The sequence below is a fragment of the Oncorhynchus gorbuscha genome, linkage group LG12 (genome assembly GCF_021184085.1).
Source record: "Oncorhynchus gorbuscha isolate QuinsamMale2020 ecotype Even-year linkage group LG12, OgorEven_v1.0, whole genome shotgun sequence".
In the NCBI taxonomy this organism is placed as follows: Eukaryota; Metazoa; Chordata; class Actinopteri; order Salmoniformes; family Salmonidae; genus Oncorhynchus; species Oncorhynchus gorbuscha.
In genome coordinates, this window is record NC_060184.1 from 59,401,098 (window position 1) to 59,417,203 (window position 16,106).

At 43.9% G+C, this 16,106-nt stretch overlaps 1 protein-coding gene across 8 annotated transcripts in view; it reads left to right on the forward strand.

Moving 5' to 3' along the window:
• pde1ca (phosphodiesterase 1C, calmodulin-dependent a) overlaps positions 1 to 16,106 on the forward strand; it is a 197,686-nt gene that overhangs the window by 149,710 nt on the left and 31,870 nt on the right. For all 8 annotated transcript variants that reach the window (XM_046292453.1, XM_046292455.1, XM_046292454.1 and 5 more), the window contains 4 exons: positions 850 to 1,032; positions 2,337 to 2,403; positions 5,812 to 5,928; positions 6,416 to 6,556. In XM_046292453.1, the coding sequence (XP_046148409.1) occupies positions 850 to 1,032; positions 2,337 to 2,403; positions 5,812 to 5,928; positions 6,416 to 6,556 (508 nt within the window). The remainder of the gene's footprint in view (positions 1 to 849; positions 1,033 to 2,336; positions 2,404 to 5,811; positions 5,929 to 6,415; positions 6,557 to 16,106) is intronic.

Genomic DNA, 16,106 nt, shown 5'->3' on the forward strand with positions numbered 1-16,106 from the left:
AATATGACTACACTTGACATAATCACTTAGTGCTGACCTTTCAATATGACCCCACCTGGGATTTGAACTCACAATCTCTGGATTTGGGGTACGCTGATCTTTCTGATGCCCCACAAAGTTTTCATTTTCAGAAGTCTCCTACAGATTCATGACCTATAATACATCTCTGCACTGCTAATTCAGTTAATCGGTTTATTCTCTCATCATTGATTTCATTGACTTATTCCAGCAATTTGTATTTTTGACCAAAGTGTGAAAATACAGGGGAAATGATGAGGACATGTTGAATAATAATTACAGTATAAATAAACATGAACAATGTTATCATGTGTCTAATATGTAAGTTGAAAACACTGCGACATCGTGACGTTACAGGGACATCATAATGAATGATTTATCTTTTTATGCAGGGCATCACCTGTGAAATATCATGTGAAAAATATCCATGTGAAGTTTCATTAGAAATATCATCACACGTGAAGTGTTCCAAAACCATTGTTTCACATGATTTAACATGTCATCACATGGTTTTTCAGTAAGATCTCAATCTCTCTCTCTCTCTCTCTCTCTCTCTCTCTCTCTCTCTCTCTCTCTCTCTCTCTCTCTCTCTCTCTCTCTCTCTCTCTCTCTCTCTCTCTCTCTCTCTCTCCCCCTCTCTCTCTCCCTCCTCTGTCTACACATATTTGTTAGAGAGAAAAAGAGCAGAATTGGGTTTTAATGAAGAACTTATCAAGTGCCCAAAACAAAGTAGTTATGTGTGTGTGTGCGTGTGTGAGTGCACGTGTGTGTGTGCGTCCATGCGTGTATTTGGACATACATGTGTGTGCGTGTGTCTGTCCCTTTCCGCAGGCGATTGGTGGACACGGAGGATGAGCTCAGTGACATCCAGTCGGACTCTGTGCCGTCAGAGGTTCGTGATTGGCTGGCCTCCACCTTCACGCGTCAGATGGGTCTGATGCTGCGCCGGACCGAAGAGAAACCACGCTTCCGCAGCATCGTACACGCAGTGCAGGCTGGGATATTTGTTGAGAGGTTAGTTTGTTATCCAATGTCCTCTGAACATGTAGCATGTTTACTAAACTTGGAGATCAGCACTGACAGTAACACACTCTCAGTGTATTTGTGAAGAGCGATTATCCTACAAAATACACGAGATCTCCAAAAGTCATCAAACATCTCATTCCAAAATCATAGGCAATAATATGGAATTGTTCCACCCTTTGCTGCTATAACATTCTCCACTCTTCTGGGAAGACTTTCCACTAGATGTTGGAACATTGCTGCAGGGGCTTCCATTCAGCCACAAGAGCATTAGTGAGATCGGGCACTGATGTTGGGCGATTAGGCCTGTCTCGCAGTCTGTGTTCCAATTCATCCCAAAGGTGTTCGATGGGGTTGAGGTCAGGGCTCTATGCAGGCTAGTCAAGTTCTCCCACACTGATCTCAACACCCTTTCAGTATGGAACTCGCTTTGTGCATGGGGCAATGTTATGCTAAAACAGGAAAGTTTGTTGCCATAATCAAATCAAGTAGCTTGCATTTCAGATTTGTTTCTGGGTCCCAAGGTTATCTCATGCTCCCATAGAGTTCCAGTCATTGCGCTAATGCGAGTTCGAATTGGCTCGCAAACTACTTCTAACTTCCTTCATACTGGACACAGAGACATACAAACGGTAACCACAAGTTCATCTGCCTCTGGGGAAGTAGATTAAGGGACTTGTTGTCAACATCCTGATGTATCCCTTTAATGGATGGGAGTACCATATTTTGGCCAACTGTCAATGGAGCCATCAAAGTATTTTCAAAGTAATTTTGTCCTGTAGAGAATGCCTTATCATAAAGAACCATACATGAAAGTGTCTGCATCCAGCATCCAGCAATCTCTGCCCAAGTCCTGGGTGGGTGTATTTGATAGCATACAGTATGTATCAGTTTCACAGTAGAAGGGTAAACCCCAGCCAAGATGATAAGAATTGGGAAGGTCACCCTTCACATCCCTGTTGTGAGGTATTTCCCCCAGAACCATCCTCCCCGTACCCTTGAAATGCTAATACCACAAGCCATCTCCCCACGTCCACCTCCACCAATCAGTGGTCCTTGGCTCTCTGGGTGTCCTAACATTGTGTGTGTGTGTGTGTGTGTGTGTGTGTGTGTGTGTGTGTGTGTGTGTGTGTGTGTGTGTGTGTGTGTGTGTGTGTGTGTGTGTGTGTGTGTGTGTGTGTGTGTGTGTGTGTGTGTGTGTGTGTGTGTGTGTGTGTGTGTGTGTGCGTGCGTGCGTGTGTGTGTGCGTGTGTGTGTGCACGTGTGCGTGTGTGTGTGTTATCTCTCCCTGACAGGATGTACCGCCGGACGTCCAACATGGTGGGATTAAGCTATCCGCCCAGCGTGATCACGGTGCTCAAGGTATTAAGAACCGCGTCCTGGCACGGACGGCGATAGGCCAACAATGCAGGGTGAAGTCTTAGATAGTCCAATGGGGTGGAGGGGAGAGATGGTCAGGTCTGGGATGTACGCCAAACAGGCCAGGGCAACCAAGATAAAACCATACATCATTCAGAACTTCACCCTATTTCATACACAGTATATGATGGAATAGATATGTGTAGAATCACAGTACATACAGGCCGCATGCTTTCATTTCAAGTCATTCTCTTCCAATGCCAGAACACACAGGGGTAAAAGCTGCATTTGAAAAAAATACAATTTATTTTTACTATTGAATGGCTGTCCTGTAATGAGTAATCATTTGTGTCCTGGTTACTGAAAACAGGACCTATTCCCATGCAAAAGAACACAAGGTATTAATACACTGCTGATCTTATAGAAGGGATTTTCATGTAATGTGTTGTTGTTATTGCTGTGTAATAGTGGCGCAGCGTGCCATGTTGTCATGCCTCATGACGTAATGACTCTTCATCTGCAGAGAGAGATGTTTTGTTTGATCTGTTTAATCTGGTGTGAAGATAAAGTAGATCTCTCTCTTTCTCTGCTATCGTCACACACACAGACACACACACAGACACACACACACACACACACACACACACACACACACACACACACACACACACACACACACACACACACACACACACACACACACACACACACACACACACACACACACACACACACACACACACACACACACACACACACACACACACACACACACACACACACACACACACAGCACCTAGCCATCTGGGTAACCCTAACCAGTTGCTCAGAGGCACAGGGGTCAATTAGAGGTCAATAGTGTGTTGTGTTTTATGCACATCATAAATTATGACATGTGGTCTCCCGTGGGGTTTGGGTGCAACACCTTGTTCCTACCCCATCAGTAAGATGAACTAAACTGTCTCATGACATGCACTGTTTCTATTTCATAACTATACAAAACTGTACAACAACCCTTAACCTAAACCTTGAGAGGTCGGAATCCATACCAAACCAGGAAAAGCCTGTAGAATGAAAACCAGGACTCTGTGTCATAAACGTACTGGACCAGCCCTGCACAGTTTAGACCAATGCACTGATAGCATGGTGGATTGGCAATCTGGAAATTCTGGTAAATGCCAGATGTGCTGGAATTGTTTTGATGTTGGGTGGGCTGATCGAAATTGACACACACCCCCAAAAATGTATCTGTTATACTAATCAGTGGGAAACAGCCGGGCCCCCCTCCCACAATGGGCGAGCCTGGTTTTCTGAAAGAGTGAGCTGAGGTCACACAAACTCCATTCAAAGTCAAATGTGGCATCAGCAAAAATACCTGCTCAGACTCTGTCATCAGACAGTCAAGATCATGGATCGTTAAAAGAAATATGAAAGGGTGCCCATAAATGTAGAAAGAGCAAAGTCTACATTGTCACCTCGTTCAAAACTTCCTATTTTTTGGGTGGCTAAAACTATGATTTGGTGCATTATCTTCATGATTCCTGTAATGAAAGTTTCTGCCCTGCCCCTGTGCCTGCGCCCTCCCATGTGCTCGAGAGAAAGATGTGTTCTGATCATATAACATTTCAAAATGCAATTGATGGAAAAACACAGCTTTGGGAGCTTCGTCCCCTTGTTCCTGCTGGACAGAGGAAGTTCTCAGCTTCCTGTAGGCATTTTTCTTTCTCAACACTCAATATTCAGCTCAATAGCAACTATGTGTTTTACAACCAAGATATTTGATATGGATTTGAGATATGGAGTGCCGTGCCAACAACTGCAACGTTTCTTGTTTGGAAATAATATTTACTGTTGGATCAATACATGGGTATAAAATACAATTACATCTGTAGTCCTATTTTAACAGACTTGGAAGTGCGTGCAGTGATGTGGGCTTGTGTGGATAAAATGCCAGGACCAAACTCTTGTCCCAGGCCGCCCCCGGCTGGCAACAATCCTTACCAATGATGTGATATCATCATGCCTCACCTTATGAATCCTTCACTGGCTGGCTTGACTGTTATTAGATTTCTTCCAGCTATCTCACAGAGCTATTTTCTTCTGATTCTACTCTAAAACTGCTAAATAACACAGTGTTGAAATGAAAAGCTCTGTTGGCTACTTACCCCCCTTCCTTCTGTATTCAGCCTGCTGTCCTGACCTGTCATTGGTTGATTCACACAGAGACTGGACAACTTGGCTTAGTCATCTTTGAGCCCACTTTCTTCCTCTCTCTCTCTCTCTCTCTCTCTCTCTCTCTCTCTCTCTCTCTCTCTCTCTCTCTCTCTCTCTCTCTCTCTCTCTCTCTCTCTCTCTCTCTCTCTCTCTCTCTCTCTCTCTCTCTCTTCTCTCTCTCTCTCTCTCTCTTCTCTCCTCTCTCTCTCTCTCTCTCTCTCGCTCTCTCTCTCTCTCTCTCTCTCTCTCTCTCTCTCTCTCTCTCTCTCTCTCTCTCTCTCTCTCTCTCTCTCTCTCTCTCTGTCTCTCTGTCTCTCTCTCTCTCTCTCTCTCAGTTCCTCTCTCTCTTTCTCCCTCTGCCCTTCTTGCTCGCTCCAGCCCATCTCTCTTTCTCTCTCCATCTCCATCTCTCTCTTTCAGTGTGCCTGCAGGCTGTGTAAGCCAGTGGCGGGAGACAGAGATGGAGAGCAGGCAAAAACGTCCAATTTAAAGATTTAAATCTTTAATGTGTTGTAATTCAAATGGTCCCTGTACCAGACATGCCAGAAGAACTCCACAGAACTTTGTTGGAAAGAGAGAGAGAGGGAGGGATTGAGGGAGGGAGTTATATAGAGAATGAGAGAGAGATGGGGGAGTGAGGGCGGGAGAGAGAATGGGGAGTGATGGAAAGAGAGGGAGTGAGAGGCAATGGGGGATAGAAGGAGAGAGAGAGAGAGAGAGAATGGGGAGTGATTGAGAGAGAAAGGGGGAGTAAAGTAGAGAGAGAGAATAATCGTAGTAATAACTCACCTTTAGCTGTACATGGGGATTCTGTTCTTGTTCGTTATTACTGAGGTTCATGTTATGACTGCTAACAACCCCTGGCTTTAAATTCATGTAACATACTGTATCATCAAACAAACTAGAAATAACGTCTGATGTAAAAACATGCCTACTTACCTCTGAGACTTATTATTGTATTTTGATTTAGACTCTATGCTTTTCAAATGGTCATGCAGGCTTTCAATAAGGTGCATTTATTGTGAAATAACGCTTGAATATAGCAATATAAAGGAAAATAACATGTATGAGATGCACACCATTTTCATTTTTATAAGACACTCCCTCCCTGCTCCTCCTCAATGATTTGCTTTACAGACACATTCATATCTGATATAGTCTTTCAATGCTTGTTCTGACAATGACTCCCTCTCGCAGCACGTGGACATGTGGTCTTTTGACGTGTTTGCCCTGAATGACGCGAGTGGGGACCACGCGTTGAAATTCATATTCTACGAGCTGCTCACAAGATATGACCTCATCAATCGCTTCAAGGTAAGCTGATCAGAACTGGACTGCATCTCATTCTCTCCCACTCCCTTATCTACCCCCCCCCCTGTGGGCATTGATGAGTGACGTTCTTTTAAGTCGATTTTAATTCCATTGTATCAGAAGGTCTCAGAGGTTGTACGACTATCTGGACCTGCATCACAAGGATATCAAAGTCTGTATTGATAAAGGCATAGCAACAAATACCCATTTAAAAAATTTTGCTCAGGGAGAAGGGAATCAATTGCTTCCATAAAGATGTTCTCTCCTCCTCCCCTTCATATTGACTGATTGGAAAATAGTTGGTGAAAACACTATATGGTTGAAGCTCATCATTAGGCTGGTCAACTATTTCAGATCGCTACAATGAAGGACAGGAGGCGATGAGAGGAAGTAACTTTTTAGCTGAGAAAAGCCAAGCTGTGTAAGAGCCAGAACGAGAGATTTCCCTCGGGTCACTGGCTGAGTTCTGTTGTTTTCGTTTGTTGTTCAGATCCCTATCTCTGCCCTGGTGTCCTTTGTGGAAGCCTTGGAGGTGGGCTACAGCAAACATAAGAATCCCTACCATAACTTGATGCATGCTGCAGACGTCACTCAGACAGTACACTATCTATTATTGAAGACAGGCATGGTGGTAAGAGACATTTTATTTTCATTTGTGTGTCTGCTTGCTTTACATGCGTGCGCGTGCATGTGTGTGTGTGTGTGCCTCCTAAGGTGTGTGTGTCCACAGGAGGGTACCTGCAGTATTCTTGTTTGATTAAGTCTGACTCACACTCTACCAGCTGTATTTATGACGCCATGTCGTAGAGTCAGTCAGCAGCCACCCTCCTGCCTGCAGGCCATGTTGTAGAGTCAGTCAGCAGCCACCCTCCTGCCTGCAGGCCATGTCGTAGAGTCAGTCAGCAGCTACCCTCCTGCCTGCAGGCCATATCGTAGAGTCAGTTAGCAGCCACCCTCCTGCCTGCAGGCCATATCGTAGAGTCAGTTAGCAGCCACCCTCCTGCCTGCAGGCCATGTCGTAGAGTCCGTCAGCAGCCACCCTCCTGCCTGCAGGCCATGTTGTAGTGTCAGTCAGCAGCCACCCTCCTGCCTGCAGGCCATATCGTAGAGTCAGTTAGCAGCCACCCTGCTGCCTGCAGGCCCTGTCTGCAGGCTAGAGTCAGTCAGCAGCCACCCTCCTGCCATGTCGTAGAGTCAGTCAGCAACCACCCTCCTGTCTGCAGGCCATATCGTAGAGTCAGTCAGCAGCCACCCTCCTACCTGCAGGCCATGTCGTAGAGTCAGTCAGCAGCCACCCTCCTGCCTGCAGGCCAAATCGTAAGTCAGTTAGCAGCTACCCTCCTGCCTTCAGGCCATATTGTAAAGACAGTCAGTCAGCAGCTACTCCTGCCTTCAGGCCATGTCGTAGAGGCAGTCAGTCAGCAGCCACCCTCCTGCCTGCAGGCCATGACAGTAGCGGTGCGTGGGTAAAATTACTGGGGAAGCCAAGCCAGAAAAGAAAAGCCATATTACAACCTACTGTATGTGTTGTGATAATTGCATTGTTTGCTCTATAACCTGTTAGTTCATGTCCCTTGCTACTGTGATATATAGGCCTAAGGCCGAGACAATAAGACAACACAATAAATTCAACCACACCTTTGTTTCATCACAAAACCGGAGAGCAACCTGTCCGGTGAAGTCCACAAAGCATATTGCATGTAACTAACAGTTACATGACCTACAGCATGGTCAATCAAGTTAATACAGCATGGTCAATCAAGTTAATACAGCATGGTCAATCAAGTTAATACAGCATGGTCAATCAAGTTAATACAGCATGATCAATCAAGTTAATACAGCATGGTCAATCAAATTAATACAGCATGGTCAATCAAGTTAATACAGCATGGTCAATCAAGTTAATACAGCATGGTCAATCAAGTTAATACAGCATGGTCAATCAAGTTAATACAGCATGGTCAATCAAGTTAATACAGCATGGTCAATCAAGTTAATACAGCATGATCAATCAAATTAATAAAGCATGGTCAATCAAGTTAATACAGCATGGTCAATCAAATTAATACTGCATGGTCAATCAAGTTAATACAGCATGGTCAATCAAGTTAATACAGCATGGCCAATCAAGTTAATACAGCATGGTCAATCAAGTTAATACAGCATGGTCAATCAAGTTAATACAGCATGGTCAATCAAGTTAATACAGCATGGCCAATCAAGTTAATACAGCATGGTCAATCAAATTAATACAGCATGGTCAATCAAGTTAATACAGCATGGTCAATCAAGTTAATCTTTCCAAAATGTTCGAGCTACTAAACAACTATTGATTTAAAACACTGGAGAGTCACTGCAAGTCGAAAGAAAATAGGAGCTGCATCCTCTATTCCAGCACCATTTCAACTTCAACATCTCAACGTAATTTAATAAGCTATGTTTAGTCTCATACAGTGACAACTTAAAGATTCCCCCCCCCAAATTAGAAAGTAGAAAAACATGTTGAATCACCCTACTTGTAGAGAAGCTCCAATGCCATCCTCTTCTCTTTCATGTTGCTGAAACGGTCTATGACTCTGTCATACAGTGCACGCTTTTAGTTTTTGTTGTCCTGAATCAATCAAATCAGATGTATTTATAAGGTCATTTTTACATCAGCAGATGTCACAAAGTGCATATACAGAAACACAGCCTAAACCCCCAAACAGCAAATCAAATCAAATGTATTTATATAGCCCTTCGTACATCAGCTGATATCTCAAAGTGCTGTACAGAAACCCAGCCTAAAACCCCAAACAGCAAGTAATGCAGGTGTAGAAGCACGGTGGCTAGGAAAAACTCCATAGAAAGGCAGGAACCTAGGAAGAAACCTAGAGAGGAACCAGGCTCTGAGGGGTGGCCAGTCCTCCTCCTGCTGTTCCGGATGGAGATTCTAAGGGTACATGGCCCTTAAGGCCAGATCGTTGGCTAATTGGCTAAAATGCTTACTCACTAGCCTAGCTTCCTTTCATGGGTAACAATTAGCCAGCTAGTTATTAGCCTACATCTAGCTAAATATTGAACTTCCATCCTCTCAGGCCAGAGGCACAATGTATGAATGTATGGCTGGATAAGAATTGGCACTATAATTATTGGCCAGTATGTAGAATTAAGTAAACCCCTCCCCCATGGACCCCCACCCCTACCACCATCCACTCTGACCTCATCCTGATCTCTCTCTCTCTCTCTCTCTTTTACTCACCTATCTCTTTTTCTCTCTAATCCCCACCTCTGCCGTCTCTCTCTCTAAATGCTCTCCCTCTGCCTACTCTCCCTCTCAAGTGAAATAGATAATAGACAAAGGTGAAATAAACTATAAAAATGAACAGTAAACATTACACTCATAAAAGTTCCAAAAGAATAGAGGCATTTCAAATGTAATATTATGTCTATATACAGTGTTGTAACAATGTAATATTATGTCTATATACAGTGTTGTAACAATGTAATATTATGTCTATATACAGTGTTGTAACAATGTAATGTTATGTCTATATACAGTGTTGTAACAATGTAATATTATGTCTATATACAGTGTTGTAACAATGTAATATTATGTCTATATACAGTGTTGTAATGATGTGCAATTAGTTAAAATACAAAAGGGAAAATAAATCAACATAAATATCAGTTGTATTTACAATGGTGGATGTTCTTCACTGGTTTCCCTTTTTCTTGTTGCAACAAGTCAAAAATATTGCTGCTGTGATTGCACACTGTGGTATTTCAACCAATAGATATAAGAGTTTATGAAAATTGGAATTGTTTTTGAATTCTTTGTGGGTCTGTGGAATCTGAGGGAAATATGTGTCTCTAATATGGTCATATATTTGCCAGGAGGTTAGGAAGTGCATCTCAATTTCCCCTTGCATTTGTGGGCAGTGTGCACATAGCCTGTTTTCTCTTGAGAGCCAGGTCTGCCTACGGCGGCCTCTCTCAATAGCAAGGCTATGGTTACTGAATCTGTACATGGTCAAAGCTTTCCTTAATTTTGGGTCAGTCACAGTGGTCAGGTATTCTGCCACTGTGTCCTCTCTGTTTAGTGCCAAAAAGCATTCTAGTTTGCTCTGTTGTTTTGTTAATTATTTCCAATTTGTCAAATAATTATATTTTCTCGTGATTTGGTTGGGTCTAATTGTGTTGCTGTCCTGGGGCTCTGTGGTGTCTGTTTGTGTTTGCGAAGAGAGCCCCAGGACCAGCTTGCTTAGGGGGCTCTTCTCCAGGTATATTTCTCTGTAGGTGATGGCTTTGTTATGGAAGGTTATGGATTTTGATAACTAGCGGGTACTGGCTAAATTCTGCTCTGCATGCATTATTTTGTGTTTTACATAGTACACTGAGGATATTTTTGCAGAATTCTGCATGCAGTCTCAATTTGATGTAAGTCCTATTTTTGTCACGCCTTGGTCATTGTATTTTGTGTTTTTGGTATATGTTTGGGTAGGCCAGGGTGTGACATGGGTTTATATGTTGTGTTTCGTATTGGGGTTTGTATTAATTGGGATTGTGTATGATTAGGGGTGTGTCTAGTTAGGCTTTGTTGCCTGAGGCGATTCTCAATTGGAGTCAGGTGATTCTCGCTGTCTCGGATTGGGAACCGTATTTAGGTAGCCTGAGTTCGCTTTGTATTTTGTGGGTGTTTGTTCCTGTCTCTGTGTTGTAGTCACCAGATAGGCTGTAATTAGTTTGATGTTTCGTTTGTTGTTTTCTTATATCTGTTATTTCATGTACCGTTTTCATTCATTAAAGTCATGAGTAACCTACACGCTGCATTTCGGTCTGACTCTCTTCTTACAACAGACGAAGGAAGTTACAGAAACACCCACCACCACTCACAGACCGAGCAGTGTGTAAACTGGCAGGAGCTAAAGGAGGACGTTATGGACAGCAGAAGCATTGAGTATACGTCGTGGGAAGAAATCGACAGGTGGGCGGCCGACCCAGAGCGAGTGCAGGAGCCCGCCTGGGATTCGCTTCAGCAGAGCGAAGAGGGCTACAGGCTAATGGAGTCAAAAAGGAAAACACGGCGACGCAGAGCGAAAAACCGAAAGTAACGGGGGAGAGCGCAGAGAGAGAGTGGCTGAGTCAGGAGTCAGACCTGAGCCTACTCTCCCTGTTAATCGTGAAGAGCAGTTGCAGTGGGAGAGGCTGCACCACTTGGAGATTTGGACATGGGAGGAGGAATTAGACGGTAAAGGACCCTGGGCGCAGCCGGGAGAATATCGCCGTCCCAAGGAAGAAATAGACGCAGCTAAAGCGGAGAGGCGCAGGTATGAGGAGGCAGCACAGCGACGTGGTTGGAAGCCGGAAAAGCAGCCCAAAAAATTATTGGGGGGGGGGGGGCTAGAAGGGAGAATAGTTATGCCAGGTAGGAGACCTGCGCATACTCCCTGTGCTCACCGTTGGGCTAGAGAGACCGGGCAGGCACCGTGTTATGCTATGGAGTGCACGGTGTTTCCTGCGCGGGTGCAGAGCCAGGTGCGGCACATACCAGCCCTTCCTATTGGCCGGGCTAGAGTGGGCATTGAGCCAGGTAAGCTTGGGCAGGCTCGGTGCTCAAGAGCTCCAGTGCGCCTGCACGGTCCGGTCTATCCAGAGCCACCTCTACACACCAGTCCTCCGGTAGCAGCTCCCCGCACCAGGCTTCCTGTGCGTATCCTCGAGCCAGTACCACCAGTTCCAGCACCACGCACCAGGCCTCCAGTGCGCCTCGCCTGTTCAGCACAGCCAGCGCTTTTCTCCTCTCCTGCGCTGTTGGAGTCTCCCGCCTGTTTAGCGCAGCCAGAGCCTTTCTCCTCTCCTGCCCTGCCGGAGTCTCCTGTCTGTCCAGCGCCGCCAGTGCTCCCAGTCTGCCCAGCGCCGCCAGTCTGCCCAGCACCGCCAGTCGGCCCAGCGTCGCCAGTCTGCCAGGATCCGCCAGAAGTGCCAGTCTGCCAGGATCCGCCAGAAGTGCCAGTCTGCCAAGATCCGCCAAATCGTCCAGACAACCTGAATCATCCAGTTCCACCAGCCAGCCAGGATTTACCGGAGCCTACTACCTGCCTGAGCTTCCTCTCACTACTGGGCTTCCTCTTAGTACTGGGCTTCCTCTCAGTACTGGGCTTCCCCTCAGTACCGGGCTTCCCCTCAGTACCGGGCTTCCCCTCAGTCCCGGGCTGCTTCGGTCCCGAGCTGCCCCTCTGTCCCGGGCTGCCCCTCTGTCCCGGGCTGCCCCTCTGTCCCGGGCTGCCCCTCTGTCCCGAGCTGCCCCTCTGTCCCGAGATGCCCCTCTGTCCTGAGATGCCCCTCTGTCCTGAGATGGCCCTCTGTCCCGAGCTGCTCCTCAGTTATGTGGTGATCTGGGTGAGGACTATTAGGCCATGGTCGCCGGAGAAGGTGGATTATCCCAGGACGCGAAGGGGAAGAACTAGGACATTAATGGAGTGGGGTCCACGTCCCGAGCCAGAACCGCCACCATGGACAGATGCCCACCCGGGTTCTGTCACGCCTTGGTCATTGTATTTTGTGTTTTTGGTATATGTTTGGGTAGGCCAGGGTGTGACATGGGTTTATATGTTGTGTTTCGTATTGGCGTTTGTATTAATTGGGATTGTTTATGATTAGGGGTGTGTCTAGTTAGGCTTGGCTGCCTGAGGCGATTCTCAAATGGAGTCAGGTGATTCTCGTTGTCTCGGATTGGGAACCGTATTTAGGTAGCCTGAGTTTGCTTTGTATTTTGTGGGTGTTTGTTCCTGTCTCTGTGTTGTAGTCACCAGATAGGCTGTAATTAGTTTCACGTTTCATTTGTTGTTTTCTTATATCTGTTATTTCATGTACCGTTTTCATTCATTAAAGTCATGAGTAACCTACACGCTGCATTTCGGTCTGACTCTCTTCTTACAACAGACGAACGACGTTACAATTTTGTGAATTCTTGGTTGGTGAGCGGACTCCAGATCTCACAACAATAAAGGGCAATTGGTTCTATAACCGATTCAAGTATTTTTAGACAGATCCTAATAGGTGTGTCAAATTGTATGTTCCTTTTGATGGCCCTTCTTGCCTTGTCTCCCAGATTGTTCACAGCTTTGTGGAAGTTACCTGTGGCGCTGATGTTAAGGCTCAAGCTGCATCCCTGTCTCACTCCATGTCCCTGTGGAAAGAAATGTGTTTGTTGTTTGCCAATTTGAACCACACACTTGTTGTTTGTGTACATGTATTTTTATAATGGCCTATGTTTTTTCCCAACACTGCTTTTCATCCATTTATATAGCAGAACCTCATGCCAAATTGAGTTTTAAAAAAACATTTGAAATCAACAAAGCATGAGAAGACTTTATTTTGGTTTGTTTGTTTGCTAATTAGGGTGTGCAGGGTGAAAACGTGGTCTGTCATACGGTAATTTGGTAAAAATCCAATTTGGCATTTGCTCAGTACATTGTTTTCACTGAGGAAATGTAAGAGTCAGCTGTTTATGGTAATGCAGAGGATTTTTACTAAGTTTGCTGTTGACATTTACATTTACATTTAAGTCATTTAGCAGACGCTCTTATCCAGAGCGACTTACAACAAATCATGACATTTTTTTATTAACTTAACTAGGCAAGTCAGTTAAGAACAAATTCTTATGTACAATCACGGCCTACCGGGGAACAGTAACTGCCTTGTTTAGGGGCAGAATCACAGATTATTTACTTGTCAGCTCTAGGATTTGATCCAGCAACCTTTCGGTAACTGGCTCAATGCTCTAACAACTACGCTACCTGTCGCCCCAATGATAACATTGGATTGATAGATGCATGTGCACACACGTGCACGTATAGCAGGTGACAATAGCAGGATCATATCAAGGATAGCATCACAAATCAATACATGAATACCACTTGAAGCTTGATGAGGAGTTGATCATTTGAATCATATTGGGGTCAAATTTGTCTCCGCTTTTGTGGATTGGGGTGATCTGTCCTTGGTTCCAAATATTGGGGAAGATGCCAGAGCTGAGGATGATGTTAAAAAGTTTAAGTATAGCCACTTGGAATTTGTGTCTGCATATTTTATCATTTAATTTAGGATACCATCAACACCACAGGCCTTTTTGGGTTGTAGGGTTTGTATTTTGTCCTTTAGTTAATTGAATGTAATTGTAGAATCCAGTGGGATCTTGTAGACTTTAATATTTGATTATACGATTTGTATTTGATCATGTATATGTTTTTGCTGTTTGTTCTTTGTTATAGGGCCAAAAAGATTGGAGAATTGGTTTATCTATATATCTCCATTTTGGATAATAACTCTTTGTGTTGTTTGTTTAGTGTGTTCCAAATTTCATTCTATGGATTCTTGATTCAAAAATCATTCTATGGATTCTTCAATTACATTGAGCTGATTTCTGGCATGCTGTTACTTCTTTTTCTGAAGTGTATTTCTGTATTGTTTTCTGGGTCTCTATGTTTTTGGTTGGATTGGTTTCTCAATCTCTTTCTTAGGTTTTTGCATCAAACCGTTTGTCATTGTTGTTCATTTTCTCAGGTTGTCTGCTTTTTAAAATTTGATAGGGAAGCTGAGAGGCAAATATACTGCAAAGTTTACACCTTTATTATTACAGTGAAATGTTTTGTCCAGGAAGTTGTTGCTTTCTCTCTCCCCGCCTCGCTCTCTCTCTGACCTCATGATATGCTCCCCACTGAGACTTCATTGATCCTGGTCCTGAGTTCATCTCTCCTGACTGTTGGGTATTCATTTCTGTCACCTCCCTGCTACCCGATCATTAACCACCCAGTGATATGTAACTGTTTCATGTTCTTTCGGATGATTCATGGCTGATGATGTGTGGCTGTATGAATGATGATGTGAGGGGCAAGGGTTATGATCCGTGAAAGATGTCATAGTCACCCTTGTAGCGGTTGGATTCCCATTGGTTTGATTCCAAATGTGCCGCTTACACATTGCCCCATTGGATCCTCATTGGTCCAATCAATGTGCTGGCAAAAGCATATTTGTTTTTTAGTATATCCCCACTCAGGGGTGGCATAGATTTTGTCCCAAATGGTGCCCTATTCCTTACATACTGTCGTGCAATACTTTTAACCTGAGCCCTATGTGCCCTTGTAAAAAGTAGTGCACTACAAAGGGAATAGGGTGTCATTTGGGAAGGAGCCATAGCCTGGCTGGGTGCCCGAACTGACAGCTTGGTTTTTGGAGCTCTCTCTCTGACACCTTTAAGTCCACAGGAAAGCCTGTAAAACTGTCAGCAGGGTTTATGAGGTGCTGAAATCATCACTGTTATCAAAATGTGGATGCAGCACATTCATAATAACCATAAAGCCTCTGTCTCTGTCATAAACTCATTTCAAATTGCCAACAAATGCCGTAAAATAAACTTTTACTGCATAGAGCCTGCATATTAAGGCATGAAATCATGTAAAGCAAGTGTGAGTTAATAAAGCTATGAAGGACAGCGTAAGAAGAGAAGAGTAATTTTAGTTTACAAGAAGGATAAAGGGGCGATCGGCAGTTGCTACATCATTTTTTACTTTTAATAAATACTTATTGATTATTGAAGATTATAACCTAAAAATGTACCCAGTCAAAATCCAAAATCGAAGTTTGTTTTACTCCAATGTTTGTTAGCAAAGTAAATGTAAACAAACACTATATAGCCTCAAAGCATGGTTAACATTAGAACCGCTGGGCCTCAGAGGGACCCCCCTGCTAAGTGTAATTAATACATTTCATATGCTATCCTTCAAATAATAATTTGGTTGGGTTCACGAAGTTGTTAGGTAACATTAGAATGCATTTTTTTCAATTCAAATAACAAAATAGCATTTTCATTAGTCTATGTTACTGCAAAATTAAAATAAACACAAAAATGTAACTGTTCAATAAATAGTATTTGTGTAGTGCCTTTGTGACAACTATGAAACAGAAACCATATGTGTTGGAACATGGTAACAGTTTCTTTTTATATATACTGTATGTATTTTTTTTTACAAAATACCCCAACCACAAAGACCCATGCTAGGTCAGCAAAATGCGTGGTCAAATGATGAAAACAGTAGCCTAAACATCATCATAAGGGTCAAGTGTGCTTGATAAATAGTTCAAATCAGCCCAAATAATATTATAATGAACATAAGTTTCTATATGACAGCTTGTGCTTA